This window comes from Condylura cristata, unplaced genomic scaffold, assembly GCF_000260355.1.
Source record: "Condylura cristata isolate star-nosed mole 26May11 unplaced genomic scaffold, ConCri1.0 scaffold00019, whole genome shotgun sequence".
In the NCBI taxonomy this organism is placed as follows: Eukaryota; Metazoa; Chordata; class Mammalia; order Eulipotyphla; family Talpidae; genus Condylura; species Condylura cristata.
This window is the reverse complement of record NW_004567120.1, coordinates 3,392,883-3,408,515: the sequence shown is the minus strand read 5'-3', so window position 1 is coordinate 3,408,515 and position 15,633 is coordinate 3,392,883. Positions and strand designations below refer to the sequence as shown.

General features: G+C 37.5%; 1 protein-coding gene across 1 annotated transcript in view; it reads right to left on the bottom strand.

Annotated features, from left to right (window-relative positions):
* Positions 1-570: 570 nt before the first annotated feature.
* Positions 571-15,633, bottom strand: part of LOC101633347 (putative P2Y purinoceptor 10) — a 16,663-nt gene continuing 1,600 nt past the window's right edge. Inside the window, exon 2 of the mRNA XM_004685613.2 lies at positions 571-1,594. Coding sequence (XP_004685670.1) covers positions 571-1,545 — 975 coding nt within the window. The 5' untranslated portion in view covers positions 1,546-1,594. The remainder of the gene's footprint in view (positions 1,595-15,633) is intronic.

The window sequence follows — 15,633 nt, the reverse complement described above, 5'->3', positions numbered from 1 at the left end:
TGCAGCAATAAATAAATCTTTTAAAAAATACATGTAAACGAATGAACAAATTTTCATGCCATTTATTCAGCAATGCATTTGTGATCCTGAAATTCATGCACACATTGCTTCCAGTTTTCACTCTCATATCTCTGTAGTTGTCTTTCAAAAAGAGGAGATATTTACAAGTTTGTAGGAATAAAGTTGTTCATATGTTTAAAATATGCTTTTATGTTCGGGAAAAGATTTGTGTATTAATTGTACTTTATTTAAAAATATCATATTAACCGAAGAAATGTTTAAAGATAAAACGGCCAACTTCCATTTGATTGAAAACATCTTTATAAGCTTGATATAGGGCATTTGAAAAAGAAAGTCTCAAATTTCAAAGAGGAAACAAGTAAACCCCATCTTCCCCTCCTCCCCACACTTGGTCTCCACCATTACACACCATGATCACAACTATCTCCCAAGAATAGACATTTATTTCTCCTGTTCTGAAAGCTCAAAGAAAATGACTGGCTCTTCTGGCCAGTCAGTCCTTTGGGAAAAGCCGAGGAACACTGCTAAACAGTCATAAAGCAAGGTTGTTTAAGAAACCACTGATGAGCCACTCTCCCGACTCATGAGGCGAGAACGGATCACAGAGCTGCCATGGCGGGATAGCTGGTCACGAAACTCTGAGGCCATGAAGTAATAGATAATTGGATCCAGAAGGCAGCAGGTGCTTGCAAGACATAGAGAAAATGGGTGGAAATACACTGTTCCTTGGGATGCAGTGGCACATTTGTCAAAGACTTCTCCCTTTACCATGGTGTAAAAGACAAAGTTAATATGATAGGGAGTAAAGCAGATGAAGAAGACTGCAGCACACATAAAAACCATCCGCTTTGCTTTCTGGTTCTCAATTACCTGGAGAGCGATAGGTGGTTTCCTCAAGGATACAACAATTTTCCAGGTACTCCATGCAATGATGATTACCGGGATCACAAAGCCTGCCAGCTCAGCCAATATAATATACCCAAACAAATTCCCTGGCTTAATTTTCCTGTAACCAAGATTAGCAAAGCAGAAGTCTTCCTTCGTTTCCTCGCTTCTCAGGATGGGAAACAGCAAACAGGCACTCCCCACGATGACCCAGATGGCAGCACTGATGGCCACATCATACCTGCGTTTCCAGTCTCTGGCCTTGAAGGGTTGGAGGAGAAAGAAGCATCTCTGAAGGCTGATGCACGTCAGGAAGCAAATGCTGGCATACATGTTGAGGTACTTCAGGTAGAAGCACAGCAGGCAAACGAACCTCTGGAAAGGCCAATGGCCAGAGATGTAATAGTAAATCCGGACAGGTAGGGACAGCACGTGAGCAAGGTCAGCCACAGAGAGGTTGATCATGAAAATGATGGCTTTATTTTTCTTGCTGATGAAGCGACAGAGAACCCACAAGGCTACACTGTTGGCCAGAAGTCCCGGGATGAAAATGAGGATGTAGGTGGTTGCATAAAGGGTCTTCTGGAATGGAAATTCATCATCGCAACTACTATTATCGTTGGTACTGTTGTTATACATACTGATTATTTCAGTGTATTCATCAAGGTAATCTGTGGAGTTTTGATCCCTGACCAAATCAAAGGAAAAGAAAAAGAATATCATGGTTAACCAGTTCTTCAACCAATATGTGGATCTTTCTTGTATCCTTAAAGAGGCATAGAATATTAAAATTATAAAGGACCGTTCTACAGTGAAGAAGCAGAGGCTCAAGGAAGATACACTACTGGTCTATGGTTACCCAGTGGACACTTAAGGAACCATGAAATTGTCTTCAATCTGCCCTCCGAGATTGTCTACATTGTGTCTTGCAGGCAAGGATGCCCTAAAATATCATGTCATTTGTTCTCTCCACAACAGCAACAAAAAGGTGTGGCATTCGAGTCTGTTTCTTTTACCTCCAAATTTTTCTTGGCTCAGGCCCTGATTTAGAGTGGATAGAGCTCATTTTCAGTTGTAAAGGTAGAAACCCTGCCTCACCTTTTAAAAAAATTATTTATTTATTTATGCAGAACTGTGGTACAGGCCAGAGGTGCAGGGGCAGTGAGCGGATTCACCAAAGTCAGAATGGGGAGAAGAACAGGCAGATGGAGGAAGTAAACTGCTGAGGGGAGCAGTGGGAGTGACAGGAGACATCTGCTGAGCCATGTAGATAACATCCATTGCCGTGTATCAAACTCTCACTGAAGCAACTGCCACTAGCTTGCAGTGCTGCGTCCTAACACTGCGCCACCAGGGAGGACCCCCTCACTTTTTAAGCTCCCTTGTTTTTCCTTTTTCTGTCACCTCGCTCTATGAGTATTGACTTAGAACTGTGGCACCCCAGCATTTGGAAAATGGCTCTGTCTATTTAAACTTTGTTACCAAAGTCCTAGATGATTTTTAGGTCTTGAGAATGTTACCTCATTATTTTAACATGATGGCTGGTGGTTCTCCTGTACTTCCTCTTTCTCCCATGGCTCAGGTCTCATTCCAAATTCACATTAACATTTTCAGTTATACATAAATTTAGAAGCTGTCCTAGATTAGTTTCCCTTATATGATTTATAAAAGAAGAGACAAATTTTCTCTTTAAGGATAATTTTGTGCTTGTATGCCATCATAGACATGGCAGATTATCTAACACAAAGAGAACATCAGTAAGGACACCAGCTAAACCACAGTCGAAACCTTATTTTATTCTATTAAAAGATGTCATCATAAGGAGAAAGTGTTTTCTGGACTTCCTCATAGTGTTTTATGCTTCAGTGTGGTTCTGTGTGTTGCACACAGGATATAGGATATGCAGAATATTCTTTAGGGCTCTGAGGGCCTGGCCATGGAATTGCAGGTTGCCTGCAGATAAGAATGTTAAGAGAGCAACAACCCTATTATTTAATGAGCTATTTTGCAGAACCTTAGACTAAGAGGACTACTGAAAATCAGGTAAATCGGTCTCCATATAATGCAGGTAGAAAGAACCCAGGCCCAAGAAAAACGTTTATTAAGGCTACAAAATAACTCAATGGAATATCTGGAACTTCACATGGGAGGACAATTGCATTTAAGGCAGACACGTAAGAAATAAAATAGTGGAGTTGTTCCATGGGCATGGCAAGGAGTTTTTGCTGTTACTGTTTTGCTTTGTTTATTTTAACTAAGATTACAAAAACTAAGGAATGGTTTGATTTTAGATTCTCCTCATAAATAGCATAATGACTTCTTATGATTTTAAGCCTTGTTCCAGAAAATAGGAATGTGATAAAAGAACAAAATACAAAGTGATTAATTTGCAGGGAAAATATAGTCAAAATTATGAGCTACCTTTACACTAAAGACTCACAAACCACCCTCTCTACTTGGGCTGTGATAAGTCCTCTAGAATCATGTGGTGATCTTGTCCATATATGAATGGGAAAAGGAGGGATACTCACAGGTGATAATGTGGGAAAGATTTATCATGTTGAAACCATCATTGATGTACCCTTGAATCTACAATCGTACCTTTCACATTCATTATCGAGCTTAATTATCACAATTTTCTAGGTAGAAGGTACTGTTCTGATCTTATAGTGAATATGAAGAAACTGAAGTACAGAGAGTATCGTAAGTTATCTGACATAACAAGGTATAAAGTGGTAAAATGGGATTTCCTATCATGCTTGACTTACGCCAAAATTTATGCTATTTCCACTATATCACATACCTCTTTCAGATAAGGAAGGGTTATTTAATAGAATGCAGCTCATCATGACATCTGGAGGGCACATTTGGCATGACCTTCTTAATCCACTAGTAGTAATTTATAATCTTGCAACATTAGCTTTTGCTCTAGTGAACCCATAAGAATAGAACTAAACACTTGTCACCATAAATGTCAACCATCTCCTCACTCCTCACTTTGACTTCAATATTAGCTTTGTTTCACTATTATCTACAATCCATGCAGAGGATATGAGCGAGACCAAGAAATGATGGTGCAGATGCATTACAGTTCTAAATACTACAAACAGCTCACACCCACCCAAATCACACTTCCACATTTACATTTGACACGCAAGTTTATTTGTTTCTACTTCACTGGTGCAAAAAGTTTCACTTAACCAAAAAGGGCATATTCTGCACACTCCTTTATGTTAAATAGCAGAGACTTATTAGGCCAGGACAACTTGGAGGTCAAGCTTTATTTTTTTTTTCTGTGGGTTCTTATGCTTCTGCAATTCACAGTTTATTGTAAAATGACAGATTTGCATACCCTGCTCTTTAAAACTTTTTGTTGTCTTCCAAAGAAGGAGAGGTTAGGGAGGGATTTTCCCCAAATCTGTTTGATGACAATTAAATGCAAAATCCCCTTGATAGGGAGGGATGGGAAATTTGTTTGGGGTAGGAGAGAGAAACTCTCTTAGAAAGGGAACATTTAATTTGCTCTGAACTATTTGTGGTGTTTCTGAAATCTAAGAAAGGAGAAAAACTAAGAAGTCAGTAACAGGAAAATGCTGAATGGAAGGGCTAAATTCAGATGGTGTTCTTTCTCTCTGATTTTTGTTTGTTCTTGCCTCAGTTTCTTTATCTCTGGCTCTATTGTTGGCTTTATCTCAGGTTGTTGTATGCGCTCCTGTATTTCCAATGTCCCCTTCAATCTAGACATAACTTTGGTTTCTATCTCATAAAAAGGAGTGAGATTGGTGATTCACTCCCAAGTCTGTGTTCTTGTCAGTTAGCACTATGACTCCTCCCAGACAACGTGGAGACTGAAGATTAGGCTAAGCCCTGTCATTTCACTGTTCCTATATTCTAATCAGAAACAATGTGATTCTCCCTCCTGAAAAGCTCTCAAATCATTTCTGATGCATCTACATTTGTACTGCCAACGTAATCCGAGCTACTGTCATCACTGCCCTTAACTGTGGGAGCATCTCCCTTATTAGACTCCCTGCACCCCTCTTGTGCCCTGCAGTCCATCCTCTCATTCTGTCTGTCACTAACATTATCACTACCATTGATGTAGGAGTGCATTTTATTTGTACATCAAGCGATCTTCACATATTATCTCATAAATGCTCATAGCAGTCCCATGATTATGTCCATATTACCAGTGAGAAAACTGAGGCCAAGAGAGATTAAATAACTTTCTCCCAAGTCTCAAAACTTGCATAGTGTAGAAAGGATATATTAGAATTGGGATCTATGTTTGTCTACATACTACTTTACTTCTATCATTGCATTTACCAAACTTACTAAAATTCTGTTGACATGTATTTCTCTTAATATTTTTTCAACCTTAATAGCAGGGACCATGACATATCTTGACACTTCATAGCCCTTTTCACATTGTGGTCCAATTGATTTTTCTTTGAAATAGTATGTCGTTCTCCTGCTTAAGATCATTTGTTTATTATATTAAAGCCTAACCTCACCACGGCCTAAAGATCATATCTGATATGTCTCTTTCAACATCTCAGACTATCTCTTCCTCATTCTTTATAGTTCAGCTATATCAGATAATTTTAGTTTCCAAAAAAGCCAAATAGTTTTTCTTGACATAGGCCTCTTACATAATTTCTCTCTAGAATTCTCCTCCTCTAGGTCTTAAGCTCTTCTTAACTTCTTTTAATCATAGTATGCAGGTCAAAAATACCAAAGGTATTCACAGGCCTATCCTCATTCACGCTATTATTTCCTCTCAACATTTGTAATTTAAAAGTTCATTTACTTGTTCATTGGCTAATTTATGTACTGTGCTATTAACTCCTTTAATATAATAACAAATCAATTTTATTCATCATCATGGAGCCAGGACATATCTTGCAATATAAGCACCAATTGCTTAGTTGGATTGAATTGCATACATTATAATGTAAAATTTTGTTTAATTGGAATAATTAAACAAAAATGCCGAACCTAAGATGTCAATTGGGCCCTCCCTGGTGGCGCAGCAGGTTAAAGTACAGCACTAAAAAGCTAAAGCAACTTCTGCATGAGTTCAATTCCCGCCTGCCCGAGAGGTGACCACATGGCGTGGCAGACCTCTCCTGACCCACCCGCTGCTCCCCTCAGCATTGTACTTTGTCGATCTGCCTGTTCTGCTCCCCACTCTGCCTCTGCTGAATCCTCTCACCGCCCTACACCCTGGCCTGCACCCCAGTTCTGTATGCATAAATAAATCTATTTTTAAAAATTAATTAATTTTTTAAAAAAGATGTCAATTTCTATATCTTTGCTGCTATTTCCCTAAAATGTTGTCTTCTTGGACTTTATCATCATTATTACTTACATACATCCTTTCCAGTTTGAAAATTTCTGTGTGTAGAAATCCAAGAAAAGAGCAAAATAGTCAATTTTGAAAGCACTAATTTTCAGACATATCCTATGTTGAAAAATCAACACAACTGAAGGAGTCAGAATGCCATCACTATTATCTGGACCTCAAGAAAAGGGTAACCCTGGTGATCTTCTTTCAAAGAGTGTATCTGCTTTATCTCATCAGCAAGTGACTCCTTACTACATGTACATTTGGGAAATAGAATTAAATTAAAAGGCTGAATCTTTAGTTTGTAAAGGTCTCCACACATGGAAAGTAAGGATAAAGGAACAGATAAATCTATTTACTTTCCCCATGGCTTTGGGTGTACTCTGGTTTCCTTGGAAGCCATTATCCAACTGATAGATATTTACTCAACTCCATTCTATGAACTCTGCTAGTTTTTTTTTAAAGAATGTAGAATATTTTCTGTCACTAGAATCATAGTGTCTTGAAGGAGAATATTTTAAATTCCCCAACATCATAACTGTGCATGACAAGAACTGACAGAATAAGTATGAACCCCTCATGTTCACACATTATTATCCTTATGTGGCAAAAGAAATATATATCAGCAATACTCTTATCTTAAATTTTATCTGAAAATGTTAACTGATGCATTCACTACCCTGTTCAAAGCCACATGGTTAGAGTATATTGAAAGAAAGATGAGTAGTCACGCTTGAAGTTCTCCTAATCCAGTGTTCTTTCTACCAGTGTGTTGCCATTAAATTTTAAAAGACAAATCACTTCTACCATGCCAGAAAAGTCAAAGCCAACTACATTTCCTTTCGGATCCCTGTAAGGACAGATTTGGGGGGGAAGGGGATAGAGATGCTGACTGTGGGAAAGGAAACCTTAATCTTACCTTGCTTGAGTCATATGTTATTTTGTTTCAATCTTCATAGTTTGTCAAAGTTTATAGTGACTTAATGAAGACAGACATCAGAACAGCTAACAACAACAGATTAAAAAGTGCAGTGAATAGATAACAAAGAATTTTGTGTGGAAGTCAAAAGTGAATCTTGTACAAAAAAAGATGAGAAAAATAACTTGAAGGAAAAGTGAAGTTTTAATAGGCTGTTGTGAAGGTGGGCAATTTGTAGAAGAAAGGATGGGAAGAGAATTCTAGAGATTAGTGAGTAGCTCTCAAAGCTCCTATTCTACAATAATGACTTATAAGAAGGAATAATTGTCCTAGTTTAGCTGGAACACAGGGTGAGTTGATAGCGAAGGAAGAATAGAAGGTGAAATCAGAAGAAAGTAGTGGGGAAAAGAAGAAACTATAAAGGTAGTTGCAAACCACAAAGTGTTTTGAATGGACTTTATGGAAATCACCCAAAGATTCTGGGAAGAGATGTTACCATATTTGTGTTTGGGAAAGATCATTCTGGCAACAGTGTAAAAGATAGGCTGGAAAGATGGGATGCTAGGTACAGAAAGGCCAGATCAATTGAGAATTTGTAGGGTGACCCACAGTACAGGATTTCCCAGAACTGAAAGTTTCCTAAAACAGGATTTTCAGTGCTAAAAGAGAAAACCTGGTGCAAACAGATTAGTTGATTACCCTACAGTTGTAACAGTTGAAGCAATAAAAAATAATCTCTGGGGCCCTCCCTGGTAGTACAGTGGGTTAAAGCACAGCAATACGAAGCTAAAGGCACTTCAGCCTGAGTTCGATCCCCACCCTGGAGGTGATCCACATGTCACAGCAGACCTCTCCTGACACACCTGCTGCCCCCATCAGCAGTGTACCTCATCAGCCGGCCTGTTCTGCTTCCCACTCTGTCTCTGGTGAATCCTCTCACCGCCCTTGCACCTCTGGCCTGTACCCCAGTTCTGTATGCATAAATAAATAAATCTTTAAAAAATATTAAAAAATGTTCTCTGGGTTTGGTATGTCAGTAATATTAAAAGTTCAAGCAGGGCCCTCCCTGGTGGCGCAGCGGGTTAAAGCACTGCACTAAGAAGCTAAAGCCACTTCCGCATGAGTTCAATCCGCGCCTGCCCGGAAGGTGATCCCACGTGGCGAGGCAGACCTCTCCTGACCACTCACTGCTCCGCTCAGCAGTGTACTTCCACAATCTGCCTGTTCTGCTCCCCACTCTGTCTCTGGTGAATCCCCTGTACCTCTGGCCTGTACCCCAGTTCTGTATGCATGAATAAAAAAATCTTAAAAAAAAAACCAAAGTTCAAGCAAAAGTCAAATGTAGAATTGAACTAGTTCAAGAGAATGAAGAATCAAATACAGTTTCATTTATAAACCATTTGACTGTTATAAAATTATGCGCCAATTTATCTCAATAAAAAGATTACAATGAAAAGGAAAGCTTAGTTTAAATATAATTGTCACATAATAAACTATAGCTGGTTATTCATTTTATTGATATGGAAAATACAAAAAGAAAAAGAATGCATTGCAATTTTGTACTTTTCCAAAGCCCTTTAGATCACTAATATACAACATTCATCACTCTGTTAAGCTGAGCCAATTCACATCTTTCTTATTTCAAGCCTTTACAAATTTATAATATCTACCAAGTTTCATCAATTCCTGATTTCAAGTAGTCTTCTTTCTAATATGATAATTTCTGAGTATCATTGAAAACTTCCCTACAACTTGCACCATACACTCACAGAGACTTTATATTTCTATATTGCTTCATTTACTCTAATATTACTATCACAGTCTTTCATCTTACCTCCTCTCCTGTAAAAACTAACCAGCTGGTGAAACTAACTACTTTCATGTAGGAACCTTCAACTTCCCAATTTGCTATTCTTTTGCTGCACCAACCCGGTAATATTTTAATCCTAGGTGAAGTATAAAATAAATTTTCTTTTTTTAACTATCCCAACTGCTGAATGAATGATGTTATGAAAAATAACTGCATCTGTTTGGAAAGACAAAGCTAGAAGTTTGTGGTCTACAGTGTACCGTCTCTTTCTTCAGTCTGTACACACCCTTGAATAGTATCTTCTCTTATTCCCATGGTGGTCATTCAGCACCTTCACAACTCTATTAAAGCTGCTTCTTCTCTCATACACTCCTTTCTCAGCAGAGTGTCTTGCTTCTAATATCACAGGAAAAAATCGAGCCTGTTAGGTGGGAAGCAAATTAACTTCATTCCATTTTCCCACCTCAATACACAATCTTATCTACAACTGTACCTTTACTTCCCAGCACAACTGTTTTATGTTGCTCAAGATGAATTCCAAGGGTTTTAATCCCATCTCCTTTTATTTCTTTGTTTAGCACTTTTGTTTCACTCCTACATGACCATGCTGCCCTTCTCTTTCAGTTAAATCTTTGTAATCAGGTTTCACCAACCACCCAAATAGTTCTTTGTTTATGCATCTCAGATTAGCTCTTTCTTTACCTTTTTAAATACATTTCTCAGAATAGTTACCAATGATAGTTTTTGTTTGCTTTCTTTTACATCCACACTTTAATGTACTTCAAGATAGGCAATGCACTACCTACTCCATGATCTCAAAAGTTCACTGAAACTGCTTTAGCAAAGTTCAAAAGTGATCATCAAGCAAAAATTCTTAGCTGCCTTGAATGCAGCCTTATCACTTCTGTTTTTGAATAGGTTTACTTTCCTTATATTCTAAGCCACTACGCTTTTTTTGATTATCCTCTTAGATTTGTACCCATTAGCACTGATTCTCTTTCATGGTTTCTATTATTCTCACATATCCTTTAATGACAAAGCAAAGATACTCACGGCCATACTAATGAGGATACATCCTTTAATGATTCCTTCCTCTTAGGTTGTCTTCTTATTCAGCATCCTCATGGTAATTCAAATGCTTTCATCTATCTAATTACTACATATTTCTGATGATTTTCAGGCTTATCAGGCCTGGACTTTCTCCATATGCCCAAATTTCAACTAAGATTTTTAATTTAAATTTTAAAATGAATATGTCCAAAATGAAATTAGTCATACTCCCTGACTTTCAGTTCCCCATCACAGCTTATACAGTTACAAGAGGCAGCATCCTTAGGGGAAAAAAACGTGGACTCTTTCTCTTTAATTCAATCACCCACATTATCTTCCTTCCTCTTATGTTCCCCCTCTCCTCTCTCTATCTCTACAAAATTAAAATGGTTATTCAGTGATATACACTTTTCCTCATCTCTCTATGTCTCTCACACACTATCTCCCTCATGCAGTAGGCGATCAATTCATATACTTCAAAAATCTCTACCATGACCTGTTTTCCCAAGCAACAGTCATAGCTTTTAACCCTTGGTTACTAAGACAAATATAGTCAATATGAGGATAATGAACTTAAAATATAATATATATGGATACCCACTACCTTCAAAGCCTGATCTTTATGTAAAACTCCCAAAAGTTTAAATGAGAATTTGATCAGTAAACTCTTTATGAGGGACAAACAAAATTTAACTCAAAACACAAATGCATATCATATTTAAATATTACTCACTGGAGGTGAGTCCAAGAACTTAGTAGTTACCGATAATATCTACCCAAACTCAGCTTCCATTCCCAACCAACTAGTTCAGGTATGGTTCCACAAAGGTGCGGTTAATGTGATATTTTATTATTATGACATCATAATTAATACTAGATTATTATGTCTTAGTGAAATACAAAGTCCAAGAAATTTCTGTATTGATCTTATCAGTCACTAAATAAGTATTACTCATGTTACTTCTACTCCTTGTAAGAACACTCAGTTAAAATGGAGGCTCAGTGAAAGTAAGTTTCTTTCTCCAGGTCACAAGTTATTATTTCAGTTGTTATAGGACTCTTCATGAGCAGAGGCAGCTATATTCTTCTTATCTGAACAACCTGTTCCATGGGCAACAGTACATTTTAAAGTAGCATTCATGGTTAAGACTTTTTGAAAGATGAGCTATTATTCTTGGTTTGTAGCATTTCTATAGCTATGTATATGTGGCAAATGACCACTCACAGATGTCAGGATAGCACTTATAAAAATGGGGTCTTTATGATGTTAATTTAAGCCATAATGGACCTGTGAATAAGTATTAGAACAATTTATTTATAATAGTGGGTTTAATACAAGAATTGTTATAGGGTAGGAGAAAATCAAAAGTAGTAGTATATGGCCTTCGCTGTTGGTGCAGTGGGTTAAAGCACTGCACTGAGAAGCTTAGGCCACTTCCTCATGAGTTCAATCCCGCCTGGCCTGGAGGTGACCACATGGCGCGGCAGACCTCTCTGACCCGCCTGCTGCTCCCCTCAGCAGTGTACTTCATTGATCTGCCTGTTCTGTCCCTGGTGAATTCTCTCACCCTCCACATCTCTGGTCTGTACCCCAGTTCTGTATGAATAAATAAATAAATCTTTAAAAAAAAAGTAGTAAGAAATATTGAAAATGTTACTGGATTTTAGCTAAGGCACTTAAAGTCTAACACTATTTAACCATTAAACCTAAGCATTGATGACAAAGTGGTGAAAATAGCTAGCTTCCAAATACTAATACTTTGTGTTACCTTGATAAACACCTTACCGACTGTGAGCTTCATTTCCCTCATTATTAAAAAAAAAAAAAAACAATTTAGGGCCTTCCCTGGTGGCACAGTGAGTTAAAGCGCAACACTATGAAGCTAGCTGCAGCTCCTTCAACATGAGTTTGACCTCCAGCCAGGGAGATGACCCACATGGCGCAGCAGACCTCTCCTGTCTCACCCACTGCTCCCCTCAGCAGTATACTTCATCAATCTGTCTGTTCTGTTCCCCACTCTATCTCTGGTGAATCCTTTCACTGCCCCTGCACCTCTGGCCTCTATCCCAGTTCTGTGTGTATAAATAAATAAATCTTTAAAACTTTATAAAAAACATTAAAAGGCAATTTAATAGGATGATTTTTAGTTCCCTCTGACTCTAGCTTGTCACGGCTTTATGGATATGTTTCCACTCAACCTGTTCTAACTAACACCACCACCAGCACCGCCAATGGCTTCATTAATTCTGTCACCATGATCACAATCCAGCTGCTAATTACCCTAGGCAGAGAATTAGTACATCAATAATTGCTTCAGGGATGGTAATAATCAATTCAAAAGATGTCACCCCCATTTTAGAGAACAGAAAATTGAATTCAAGGAAGGTGAGCTCATTTATATGGTGATGGAAGATTAGCAAATGGCTGCGTAGGGAGTATAGAATCTAGACTTCTGATATTAAGGTGGCTGGTACAACTTACCTTAGCACAGCTCTGCAAAGCTTCACCCTCACAATATTTCTTTTCTTCTATCCCTCATCATTCAGTCACTAATATTACTAAATGAAAATGTTTATCAAATTTTCCTCTCATTTCCTTTGTTTTTAGAACCAGTATGCAAACTTGTCATCTTGGGGGGAGAAATTAATAAGGAAACAATTGCTAAGAGGGTGATTTCTCACTCTCTAGGGACATTTACAAGGAACATATTTGGGAACATTACTTGCTTTGCTTTATCTTACCTTTTGCCCAAATCAGTATGATACCTAGAGTGCAGTGTCCTTTAATTGATCATTCACAACTGCAACAAAAGAAGAGAAATTGGAATTTGTAACCCTGCTATTTACTGAATTAATTCATCCAACTCTAAAGGGCCAAGTTTGACATCAGAAATGATTTTTATATATTCTGCAAGCTTAGAATCCTTGCACCTTGATATTCATTGTGACTGTAATTTATCATTTTCTTTAATTGTCAATGTAGGCTCCAACTAATAAATGTCAGCTAAATTTTGTTTGCATAATTATAAGGAGTGCATGGTATTACTATAATTAGAATAAAATTAAAATAAATGTTAGTTTTATCCTTAAAAGGAATTAAGGCAAAAAACTATTCATATCTAAAGACTAACATCTCTAAGTTTTTAATGTAACATTAGTGCATGCATCTTTATTGGACTTTAACTGATTTAGGAAAGAGGTGTAATTACAAATCATCTATCATTTTTATAGTTGTGATAGCATTTTGATGGTGGAATTCTTTTTAGGCAATCCTGAGTTAATATCTCAAATCAATGATCAGCCTTCTGGCCTGAAACAACTCACTTCATTTATCTATGCTTTAGTCTTCTCATTAATAAAATTTGTATCATGGTGCCTGCAAGATAGATTATGGCAAAGATTAAATGTATACAAAAGTACTTATTTTCATTTCTGGTACACAGTAGATATGAAATAAATGTTCATCTCCTCTTCACTTTTACAGAAAGTAATTTTCCCCTATGAAATGAACCATTGAAAGTACAGCTCTACAAAATAGTTTTGGCTGTTGAGCAAACAGTACTTAGAAAATGCCAATGTGCATAAAAGGAACTCTCCTACACTGCTGGTGGAAGTGCTAACTAGCCCAGCCACTATGGAGAGCTTGTGGAGATTCCTCAGACTACTAAAAATGGAGCTACCATTTGACCAGGCAATTCCACTCCTCCAGATCTACCCAAAAGACACAAAAACATTAATTAAAAAGGATATATGCACCCCTATGTTTACTGTAGCACTATTTCCAATAGCTAAGATATAGAATAAACTACCCAAATGTCCCAAAATATATAGCTGGATCAAGAAAGTGTGGTACATATACACAATGGAGTACTATTCAGCACATAAAAGGAAAAAAAGAATAATCTAATGTCATTTGTGGCAACATGGATGCAATTAGAAGGGGTTATGCTCAGTGAAATAAGTCAGAAAGAAAAAGAAAAATATCTAATAGTTTCACTTATCCAAGAAAGATAAGGAAACCAAATAAGGGATCGGGGGGGGGGAATAACAATTTAAAAAACAATACAACAAAAATAATCAGACAACTAGAAATCAGAGATATTTTTCAGGGGAGGGAGGAGGGAGAGTAATAAAAATGAAGGTGGTAAGAGCACATGGGACTAAGGTGATGGTGTTGGGTGAAGTGGTGGTGGGAAATGTATGGGGACTTCACCTGATGTAAAATATATAAAAATAAAGAGCTTAAATATGTGTGTGTGTGTGTGTGTGTGTGTGTGTGTATAAAGAAAGTCTAAAAAATGCACAAGAAAAAAAATAAAATGCCAATGTGATAGGGTAGATTTTTCTGGTTGCCCAGAATCTGGTCCCAAGGGAGGTTAGTCCACAGTAACCTTGTGTTGCTATTTCTGCTTATAAACAATTGTCTGTAGCCTAAAAATTACAATAGTATTATTCTGAAATAAATATAATGGCCTCTGACAAGGGTTAATTGCTTCATTGAAATCTAAGACTATATATACAGAAAAGAACATCTAGTTAAGAGTTCCCTACTATAGCCAAATTCACAATATATAACTCTTCTCGTGTATGTAAGAACCTAGCATCAAATATTGTATTATTAAGGAGGAATTAGAAACCATTTGTTCCAAGTTCTTCACCCTTATTATAGAAGTGAATCAGGTTACCTAAATCATGCAACGAGTCAGTGACAGAACTTGATATAAAATCAAGACTTCTGTATTCTTTGTATACTGATCCATCTGTTTCTTCACTCTGTCTATGATGCACACTAACCAATACCAGATGAAAACTTTCTTGTAAAACTTTATGAAGTGTAATATAAGTAGATATTGTTACCAAAAATTTTTTGAGCAAACATAGTCAATTTATTTTCCCATCCCCAGAGAAAAATTTGACATCGGATATGGTTAATAATTATATACATTTAGAGCATCCATAATGCATGCTGCCAAGAACTTTTAAAGAATACATACACTATCTGGCAGTCATTTAACTGGCAGAAAAGGTGGTTTCAAAACCACCAGCTGTAGAAGACTATACCCTGCTCTGCTTTTGATTTACCTTAAATTGGTTTATGTTAAACATTAATAGCTGTAAAGAACTACTCAAAGACATCCAGAAGCATGCTTATTCATTTGAAGTCATATGTTCCACCACTGCCATGATCGAGCAGTCTCTACAACCTGAACTCAACAACTTTTCTTGTTAAACCTAAAAAGGAAGTTTTTGTGTCCAAAAAAGACCTGAGTTCAACAGGAACCATTGCAAAGACTATTAGCCTGAGCACATGACCTGGTTTTCAGTGTAGTTCAGGCCATTTCCTGCCTCAATATATCTGCAGGTCATCTTTTTTTTTTTTTTTTCCTGTGACTAAATCTGACTGGGTTACAACTGTTAAAAGATTAACTTCAGGGCCCTCCCTTGTGGCGCAGCCGGTTAAAGCACAGCACTAAGAAGCTAAAGCCACTTCCGCATGAGTTCGAGTCCCGCCTGCCCCGGAGGAGATCCACATGGCGAGGCAGACCTCTCCTGACCCGACCGCTGCTCCCCCCAGCAGTGTACTTCGTCGATCTGCCTGTT